Source organism: Nicotiana attenuata, chromosome 10, assembly GCF_001879085.1.
Source record: "Nicotiana attenuata strain UT chromosome 10, NIATTr2, whole genome shotgun sequence".
Lineage (NCBI taxonomy): Eukaryota > Viridiplantae > Streptophyta > Magnoliopsida > Solanales > Solanaceae > Nicotiana > Nicotiana attenuata.
In genome coordinates, this window is record NC_031998.1 from 32,371,842 (window position 1) to 32,383,075 (window position 11,234).

At 47.2% G+C, this 11,234-nt stretch overlaps 1 protein-coding gene across 1 annotated transcript; it reads left to right on the forward strand.

Moving 5' to 3' along the window:
- On the forward strand, nt 8,377-8,796 carry LOC109233958 (RNA-directed DNA polymerase homolog; the record flags this gene model as incomplete). The annotated part of the gene is made up of 1 exon (XM_019399799.1): nt 8,377-8,796. A coding segment is annotated over exon 1 (420 nt), but the record flags the coding sequence as incomplete, so codon positions are not given.

The window sequence follows — 11,234 nt, forward strand, 5'->3', positions numbered from 1 at the left end:
TACGTGGCTTGTCTAACCTTGTGTGGGGGACCTCTCCCCTTAGGATTTGTTATTTGGTATTTCGAGTGCCTTGTACGCGAGGTGACGAGCGCGTACTTGAGCCAATTGTTAAAAATCCAATTTTACTTAAGATATTGAAATTGAGTTCTTTCATATTTGCTTTATTCTACTTGCAATTACAACCTGTGCTAGAATAGGGAAGCATGTTTAATTGATTTAACTTGCCTAATTGCTTAAGTTGCCTTGACTGTACTACGTGAAGCATGCTAGGCCAGTACCACTTGTTGCTTGTCTTTTGTACTTCATTTCTGTGTATCTTCTGGTTGTGATTGCCGCATTTATATTGGGACTACGGATGTGGGATTCCTGTAGCTTCCCTTTTTTTTTTTACTTTGGGACTACAGGTTCGATTCCCGGTAGATCCCCCTGCACTTTTACTTTGGGACTGCGGGTTAGATTCCCGATAGATCTCCCTGCATATTGATGGTTGGACTACGGGACGGTATCCCGGGAGATCTTTCGGATTTACATATGTGATGGACTACGGGACGGTATCCCGGGAGATCCACTGGACAGTTGAGAAAAGGACTACAGGACGGTATCCTAGGAGATCTTCATTGTTATCACTGGTATTGAGCTGTACATATTCCGTGTTTATTCTGTTCTTTGTGTAGTTGTTATTGCCTTGTTTAACCTGTCTTATCTCACTGCTGTACTCATTATTACTGTCAGTTTTTCATACTGTTAATTATTATTATATTTTATCTCAGTAGGGCCCTCACCTTCCTCGTCACTACCCAACCGAGGTTAGGCTTGGCACTTACTGAGTACTACTGTGGTGTACTCATGTGTCACGACCCAAACCGGATGGGCCGCGACGAGCACCCGGTGCCTTACTCAACCGAGTACCAACATAACATATCTTTCTTATCATACTATCATGGTAAATGAGCTAGAAAACTCGTCATGAGATAACAAGAATGAAACATAGGGGAATACTCAACATCTGACGACCCACCATGATATGCAAACTTATACATGTGACATACGGGCCTATAAGGCCGACATGGCCATTTGTAAACTCAAAACATAAGCCGAAAAGGCCATACAAGTATCCATACACCTGACATCTGTCTACAAGCCTCTAAGAGTACCTAATATCATAAAGGTCGGGACAGGGCCCCACCATACCAATCAATACATATCCAAAGCATACTGACCAAATAGGCAACTCCGGAGCAAGTGGAGTACACCAACACCTTCGCTGAGCTGATAGCCTACTAGGAGGAATGTCAACCTGTCTATCGGGACCTGCGGGCATGAAACGCAGCGTCCCCAGGCAAAAGGGACGTCAGTACGAATAAAGTACCGAGTATGTAAGGCAGGAAAGCATAAATAAGAACAGTAATGTAAAGAGAGATAGAGGAGATACAACATGTAACATCTGAGTGCCTCTGGGGGCTACTGACATGAAATGCATAATACATATATATACATAAACTTTTAAAAACATACGCCTTTGTGGGCATCATCATCATCATATCATACCCGGCCTCAAAGAGGACTCGGTAAAAACGTACCCGGCCACGTGGAGCTCGGTAAACCCAACTGATCAGTGGTTGCACAATAGGTGTCGTACCCGGCCGACTATATAGCGGCTCGGTAGAGTAAAATAGATACATATATATAATTCATGCTGGACTCATGGAGTCACGTTCTAAACCTTTTGGAGTGACATAAGGTCGTTGCACCATCGATTAACATTATGGACATCATACCATCAATATGAACTTCACTAGGACTTATGGATCATATACACTTTCTTGGAATAACTTTGTAAGGAAAGAATAACATGGACAACCTCAGTTGCTAGGAGTAGATTCATTATGAAATAGCGTATCGTTTATGTTCGTTTCACTTTAGATCATGCCAAAAGAATGAAGGAAGAGCCTTAACATACCTTGTATATTCTTCCCAACCTCAAGCTATGCAATTTCACGGCTCCTTAGTCTACAATAAGAGAAATGACACTCTCGTTATCGTTTAAGCGTCGTAACTATTATGTATCAACCACAATCTATTTTACAATGAAATGGACAGCACCTCCCCTATATGACTTCACACTAGTCAAAACAATCACAAACAGCCCAACATACCCCTATCACTTCATACACAACACGACAACCATAATAGTGTCAAACAATCCGAAAATGTTACGATGAACGACCAACAAACAACCTTGCCATTATGTGGTGTTTCTTCACACCCTTCCTCCTCTCAACTCCATAAAAATAGTAGTAAAAGAGACAACCCAATACCAACACGAAACAACCCAAAAACAGTCCCACAAGTTCATCAACTCAAACATAATTTTTCGGTTTACTTAAACATGTTTCGACTTGTCTTTTATTTCAAATTGAGAATTACAACCAAAAGTACATCATTACACCTCTTATACAATAAACCAGCCATGAATTTAACTTAAAAATAAGTTCACAACCAGCCAACCATTGCACAAGATCAAACAACATACCATTCTTCCGAAACTAGCTAGGTCTATTCTTTACGATCGAGTTACAACTCGCAAACGCATAGATAATGGAAGGAGAAGCATAAACTTACCTTGTACTGAGTATCACCCACGAACCTGGTCCTTTTTCATCAAAAATAAGTTCCTCAACACGGATACAAGAAGGAGAAAGAGAAACTAGCATGCTGTCCGGACTTTTCAGCACTAGAATCGCGTCGTAACACCCGGAATACCCTAGGGTTTGTGTGGGATTTTGGGGGAGGAGTTGCAGGGGTTCAATTAGGTTTTCTTGGTCTGAAATACAGGTGAAATAACTCAGTTTGTATTCCCTTAAAAGACCCCTCTTGGCCGACTTTGGAGCTTTTAATTAAGTCCTCTCATTTTGGCAAGTAGGTGATGCACCTACTTGTCACCTACCAGTCTGCGCTGTCTCGCGAAAATGCAAATATCTCTCTACTCCAATATCGTATCGACAAACGGTTTAATGCATTGGAAACTAGACTCGTAGATATTCAATTTGATATGTAGATCATCTCTAATTCCAAGTATATTGGGAGAAAAGCTCAGTTACATTTGACCTAATTTTCAGCACATTTATGAATGGAACTTGTGATGACCTTTTTCCAACTTTTGTTCCACAACTCGCTTGACTTCAAAATATAACACACGACTATCATACGACTACAATAACTCATAACTTAACCTCCTCATCATGTTAATCACCCTAGTCTCTCCCCAAAAGAATATGTTATTACATTCCAAACTTGTCGATTTTCGACGAAACCTATTTTCTTCAATTCGTTTAGCGACTAAGCTTTCCAACCCTTTTGGTACTTGTTATTCATGATCTTAATAATTTGTAACCTCCAAGGTAACATGATTAACTTACTTTATTTGCTTCCAAATATAATCTCATTTTCGAGCTTACATCAAAGACTTACGACGTACTCTCACGTATGAAAACTTGGGGTGTAACGTCATGCCCTTCTTGCGCATGTTTTTCATGTGCAGATCCAGGTACCTCCAGTCAGGCGCACTATCCTTAAGGCGGGGAGAGCTACGGAGACTTCGAGGTATATCTACAGCGTCCGCAGATCGAAGAGTCTCCTTCCTTATTCTATCTGTAGTGTTTAGATTCTATCATACTTTTGATGTAGACATTCTGGAGATTAGAGCATTTACAGTATTTCTATTAGCCTGTGTGTCCCGTGAGTTTTCGGGTTTTGGGATGAGATTGTAGACTTCCGCATTCTGTTTTTGAGTTGTATATGCCCAGTGGCACTTATATACCGTTTTCTTCTAGCTTTGCTTAATTTAATTAAATGTTTCCGCAAGTTATATCAATTTCCGCATTGTTAGGGGCTTACCTAGTTGTAGGAACTAGGTGCCATCACGACATGTTCATGGAGGGTGAACTGGTGTCGTGATAAGTTGGTATCAGAGCTCTAGGTTCATAGGAGTCACGGAACACAGGCCGGTTTATTAGAGTCTCGCTGATCGGTACGGAGACGTCTATACTTATCTACGAGAGGCTATGTAACTGTTTAGGAAAAATCTTCATTTCATTTGAATTCCTTGTCGTGCGATATTTTTGACATCAATTCTAAACTTCTGCCTTCTATTCTCCCACAGATGTTGAGGACACATGCCACTCGAGATGATCAGACAGCCGCACTCCCTACTGCAGCCGCCAGAGGCCGGGGCCGGGGGAGAGGTTGACGACGCGCACGTGGTGCAGCCAGAGCACCTGCGCGAGCTGCCGCCGAGGCAGCATCAGCAGATCCAGCCGGAGTCCAGGCACCTGGCATGCCTACTACTGCCACTGCTACTCCAGCTTTCCAGGAGACTTTGGCTCAGTTCATGAGCATGTACACCACCTTGGCTCAGGCCGGGTTGCTTCCCCTTGCTCCAGCCACATCCCAGGCCGGGGGAGGAGCACAGACTCCCGTCGTCTGCACTCCTGAGCACCGAGTGCAGGTTGAGCAGGCTCCCGAGATTATTCCCGCACCGCCTGCAGCGCCAGTTCAGCCCGAGGATGGGTCAGCTACTTCAGAGGACGAGCAACGGAGATTTGAGAGGTTCAAGAAGTATGATCCCCCAGTGTTCAGTGGATTAGCATCAGATGATGCCTTGGGATTTCTAGAGGAGTGTCATCGTATTCTTCGCACTATGGGTATAGTGGAGTCCAGCGGGGTTTCTTTCACTGCTTTTCAGCTTCAGGGAGCCGCCTATGATTGGTGGCGCACTTATGAGATAGACAGTCCAGTCGAGGCTGCTTCACTGACTTGGACCCAGTTCTCGGATATGTTTATGAGAGAGTTTGTCCCCCAGAGCCTCAGGGACGCGTGGCGCGCACAGTTTGAGCATTTGCGCTAGGGTGCTATGACTGTTTCGGAGTATGCTATCCGTTATACCAGATTGGCCAGGCATGCACCGGCCTTGGTTGCTACAGTTCGGGAGAGAGTTCGCAGGTTCATTGAGGGTCTTATTCCACCTATCAGATCTAGCATGGCTCGAGAGCTGGAGATGGACATTCCTTATCAGCAGGTAGTGAGCATTGCTAGGAGGATTAAGGGTATGCTCGCCAGGGAGCGAGGGGAGAGGGAGGCCAAGAGGTCTCGAGAGTCGGGTCACTACTCTGGTGCCCGTACCCCATCAGCAGGTCGTTATGGCAGAGGTTATGCGGGTCGCCCTTTTCATTCAGCTCTTCCAGCAGCCGACAGTGCTCCAGCTCCGCCTACACCTCAGGAGCCTTACTATGCACCTCTAGGTATATCTACAGCGTCCTTAAGGCGGGGAGAGCTACAGACACTTCGAGGTATATCTACAGCGTCCGCAGATCGAAGAGTCTCCTTCCTTATTCTATCTGTAGTGTTTAGATTCTATCATACTTTTGATGTAGACATTCTGGAGATTAGAGCATTTACAGTATTTCTATTAGCCTGTGTGTCCCGTGAGTTTTCGGGTTTTGGGATGAGATTGTAGACTTCCGCATTCTGTTTTTGAGTTGTATATGCCCAGTGGCACTTATATACCGTTTTCTTCTAGCTTTGCTTAATTTAATTAAATGTTTCCGCAAGTTATATTAATTTCCACATTGTTAGGGGCTTACCTAGTTGTAGGAACTAGGTGCCATCACGACATGTTCATGGAGGGTGAACTGGTGTCGTGACAAGTTGGTATCAGAGCTCTAGGTTCATAGGAGTCACGGAACACAGGCCGGTTTATTAGAGTCTCGCTGATCGGTACGGAGACGTCTATACTTATCTACGAGAGGCTATGTAACTGTTTAGGAAAAATCTTCATTTCATTTGAATTCCTTGTCGTGCGATATTTTTGACATCAATTCTAAACTTCTGCCTTCTATTCTCCCACAGATGTTGAGGACACATGCCACTCGAGNGTGATAAGTTGGTATCAGAGCTCTAGGTTCATAGGAGTCACGGAACACAGGCCGGTTTATTAGAGTCTCGCTGATCGGTACGGAGACGTCTATACTTATCTACGAGAGGCTATGTAACTGTTAAGAAAATTTCTGCTTCATTGATTTGCTTGTCGTGCGATATTTTAACATCACAAGTTCTAAGCTTCTGTCTTCTATTCTCTCACAGATGGTGAGGACACGCGCTACTTGGGATGATCAGGCACCCGCGCCCCCTACTACAGCCGTTAGAGGCCGGGGCCGAGGTAGAGGTCGAGGACGCACACGTGGTGCAGCCAGAGCACCTGCGCAAGCTGCCGCCGAGGTACCACCAGCAGATCCAGCCAGAGCCCAGGCACCTGGCACACCTACTACTGGCACTACTACTCCAGCCTTTCAGGAGACTTTGGCTCAGTTCATGAGTATGTACACCACCTTGGCTCAGGTAGGGTTGCTTCCCCTTGCTGCAGCCACATCCCAGGCCGGGGGAGGAGCACAGACTCCCGCCGCCCGCACTCCTGAGCAGCGAGTGCAGGTTGAGCAGGTTCCCGAGATCATTCCCGCACCGCCTGCAGCGCCAGTTCAGCCCGAGGACGAGTCAGCTGCTTCAGAGGACGAGCAGCGGAGACTTGAGAGGTTCAAGAAGTATAATCCCCCAGTGTTCAGTGGATTAGCATCAGACGATGCCTTGGGATTTCTAGAGGAGCGTCATCGTATTCTTCGCACTATGGGCATAGTGGAGTCCAGCGGGGTTTCCTTCACTGCTTTTCAGCTTCGGGGAGCCGCCTATGATTGGTGGCGCACTTATGAGATAGACAGTCCAGTCGAGGCTGCTTCACTGACTTGGACCCAGTTCTCGGATATGTTTATGAGAGAGTTTGTCCCCCAGAGTCTCAGGGATGCATGGCGCGCAGAGTTTGAGCATTTGCGCCAGGGTGCTATGACCGTTTCGGAGTATGCTATCCGCTATACCAGATTGGCCAGGCATGCACCGGCCTTGGTTGCTACAGTTCGGGAGAGAGTTCGCAGGTTCATTGAGGGTCTTATCCCACCCATCAGATCTAGCATGGCTCGAGAGTTGGAGATGGACATTCCTTATCAGCAGGTAGTGAGCATTGCTAGGAGGATTGAGGGTATGCTCGCCAGGGAGCAAGGGGAGAGGGAGGCCAAGAGGTCTCGAGAGTCAGGCCACTACTCTGGTGCCCGTACCCCATCAGCAGGTCGTTATGGCAGAGGTTATGCGGGTCGCCCCGTTCATTCAGCTCTTCCAGCAGCTAGCAGTGCTCCAGCTCCGCCTATACCCCAGGAGCCTTATTATGCACCTCCAGTTTCTAGCGCGCCTCCTGCGCGGGGTGCTTTCAGAGGCCAGTCCAGCAGATCTGGCCCGAGCCAGTCACAGCCACCGCGCCCTCCCAGAGCTTGTTTTAAGTGTGGAGACACCCGCCATGTGGTGAGGGATTGCCCTAGACTTGGAAGGAGTGCACCCCCACAGACTGCTCAGCCACAGCGTGCTCCTCAGAGTTCTCAAGCCATGATCACAGCTCCAGCTGCTACCCCACCTGCCCAGCCGGCTAGGGGCGGAGGTCGGGGAGATAGAGGTCGCCCTCGAGAGAGGGGCCGAGCCAGATATTATGCTATTCCTGCTCGTACCGAGGCTGTTGCCTCCGACTCTGTCATTACAGGTATTATACTGGTTTGTCACAGAGAGGCATCGGTTCTATTCGATCCGGGCTCTACTTATTCTTATGTGTCTTCTTACTTTGCTCCGCATTTGGGTGTGCCTCGGGATTCTTTGAGTGCCCCCGTTTATGTTTCTACTCCTGTGGGGGATTCTTTTGTTGTGGACCGCGTCTATCGGTCATGTTTGGTTACTATTCGTGGTTTTGAGACCAGAGCGGATTTATTGTTACTCGGTATGGTGGATTTTGACATTATTTTAGGCATGGACTGGTTGTCGCCCCATTTTGCTATTCTTGATTGTCACGCCAAGACCGTGATGCTGGCTATGCCAGGTATTCCGCGTATTAAGTGGAGTAGTACTTTAGATCACACTCCTAGTAGAGTTATCTCTTTCCTTAAAGCTCAGCGTATGGTTGAGAAGGGGTGTGTCGTGTATTTAGCTTATGTGAGAGATGTCAGTGTTAACACCCCTTCTGTTGATTCAGTTCCAGTGGTACGGGATTATCCCGATGTGTTTCCAGCTGATCTTCCGGGCATGCCGCCCGATAGAGATATTGATTTTGGCATTGATCTGTTGCCGGGCACTCAGCCCATTTCCATTCCTCCGTATCGTATGGCTCCTCCTAAGTTGAAGGAGTTGAAGGATCAGTTACAAGAATTGCTTGGTAAGGGTTTTATTCGACCCAGTGTTTCACCGTGGGGTGCTCCTATTTTGTTCGTGAAGAAGAAGGATGGTTCTATGCGTATGTGTATTGATTATCGCCAGCTGAACAAGGTTACAGTGAAGAACCGTTATCCTTTGCCTCATATTGATGATCTGTTTGACCAGCTTCAGGGCGCACAGGTGTTTTCTAAGATTGACTTGCGCTCAGGGTACCATCAGTTGAAGATTCGGGAGCCAGATATTCCGAGGACTGCCTTCAGGACTTGGTATGGTCATTACGAGTTCCTTGTTATGTCATTTTGGCTGACTAATGCCCCAACAGCTTTCATGCATTTGATGCACAGTGTGTTCAGACCATATCTTGACTCGTTCGTTATTGTTTTTATTGATGATATTCTGGTGTATTCCTGGAGTCGAGAAGACCATGAGCAGCACCTGAGGACTGTGCTTCAGACCTTGAGGGAGAAGAAGTTATATGCAAAGTTCTCAAAATGTGAGTTTTGGCTGAGTTCTGTGGCATTCTTAGGCCACGTGATTTCGAGCGAGGGTATTCGGGTGGATCCGGGGAAGATAGAGGCCGTATAGAGTTGGCCCAGGCCATCCTCAGCTACAGAGATTCGCAGTTTTCTTGGTTTGGCGGGCTACTACCATTGCTTCGTGGAGGGATTTTCATCGATTGCGGCCCCTATGACTAGATTGACCCAGAAGGGTGCCCAATTTCAGTGGACAGAGGAGTGTGAGGCGAGCTTTCAGAAGCTCAAGACAACTTTGACTACAGCCCTAATTTTGATGTTGCCTACCGGTTCAGGGTCTTATACCGTCTATTGTGATGCCTCGAGAGTTAGCCTTGGAGCGGTGTTGATGCAGGACGGTAGGGTGATTGCCTACGCGTCCAGACAGTTGAAGATACATGAAAAGAATTACCCTGTCCACGACCTTGAGTTAGCTGCCATTGTTCATGCCTTGAAGATCTGGCATCATTATTTGTACGGCGTGCGTTGTGAGATCTATACTGACCATCGGAGCTTGCAGCACTTACTCAAGCAAAAGGATCTAAATATGCATTAGAGGAGGTGGTTAGAGTTGCTGAGGGATTATGATATCACTATCCTGTATCATTCGGGCAAGGCCAATGTGGTGGCGGATGCCTTGAGTCGTCGGGCGGAGAGTTTGGGGAGTTTGCCAGATATGTGACCATCGGAGATGACGGGGTATTAAGGATGCAGGGCCGGCTTTGTGTGCCCAATGTTGATGGTATTCGAGAGTTGATTCTAGCAGAGGCCCATAGTTCGCGGTATTCCATCCATCCGGGTGCCGCGAAGATGTATCAGGACTTGAGGCAGCACTATTGGTGGAGGCGGATGAAGAAAGATATAGTCGGTTATGTGTCTAGATGCCTCAACTGCCAGCAGGTGAAGTATGAGCACCAGCGCCCGGGTAGGTTGCTTCAGCAGATAGAGATTCCGGAGTGGAAATGGGAGCGCATCACCATGGACTTTGTATCTGGACTCCCACGGACCCTGAAGAAGTTTGATGCCATTTGGGTCATTATGGATCGGCTGACCAAGTCCTCTCATTTCATTCCTGTGTGTACCACTTATTCATCGGAGCAGTTGGCGGAGATTTATATCCGGGAGATCGTCTGTCTGCATGGTATTCCAGTTTCTATTATTTCGGACAGAGGTACCCAGTATACATCGCGGTTCTGGAGAGCCTTGCAGCAGGAGCTAGGCACTCGGGTGGAGTTAAGCACAACATTTCACCCCCAGACAGACGGACAGTCCGAGCGCACTATTCAGATTCTTGAGGATATGCTCCGTGCGTGTGTGATTGAGTTTGGAGGGTCTTGGGATCATTTCTTTCCATTGGCGGAGTTTGCTTACAACAATAGTTATCAGTCCAGCATTCAGATGGCGCCGTATGAGGTTTTATATGGTAGGAGGTGTAGATCTTCAGTGGGCTGGTTTGAGCCGGGTGAGGCCAGGCTATTGGGCACAGAGTTGGTTCAGGACGCAGTGGAGAAGGTTAAGATGATTCAGGATAGACTCCGTACAGCCCAGTCCAGATAGAAGAGTTACGCGGACAGGAAGGTTCGTGATGTTTCATATATGGTTGGTGAGCGGGTTTTGCTTCGAGTTTCGCCTATGAAAGGCGTCATGAGGTTTGGGAAAAAAGGGAAGTTGAGTCCAAGGTTTATTGGCCCCTTTGAGATCTTGAGGCGAGTTGGGGAGGTTGCCTATGATCTCGCCTTACCTCCCAGTTTGGCCGGAGTTCATCCGGTGTTTCATGTTTCGATGCTCCGGAGGTATCACGGTGATCCGTCGCACGAGTTGGATTTCAGTTCGGTCCAGTTGGACAAGGATCTATCCTATGTTGGGAAGCCTGTGGCTATATTGGACAGGCAGATCAGAATGTTGAGGTCAAAGAACATAGCTTCAGTGAAGGTTCAATGGCAGGGTCAGCCGGCCGAGGAGGCGACCTGGGAGACCGAGCAGGATATGCGCAGCAGTTACCCTCATCTTTTCACTACTTCAGGTATGTTCTCTATGCCCGTTCGAGGATGAACGAATGTTTAAGTGTAGGAGGATGTGACGACCCGGCCGGTCGTCTTAAGAATTAACGCCCTGATCCCCTATTAACTGTTTCCCCTAAGTTCACTATACTATTTTGGTTTGCTGGGACGTTCGGTGTTGGGTTTCGAAGAGTTTTGGGACGCTTAGTCCCTAAATGAGAGCTTAAGTGTTGAAAAGTGGTCCGTAGTCGGAACAGTGTGAAGATGACCTTGAAATGGAAACTTGATGGTTCCGTTAGGTGATTTCGGGATTGGGAGCGTGTTCGGAATGTATTTTGGAAGTCCGTAGCTCATTTAGGCTTGAAATGCCGAAGTTTGAATTTTTGATGTTTCCGGCCCGATGGTGAGTTTTTGATCCGAGGGTCGG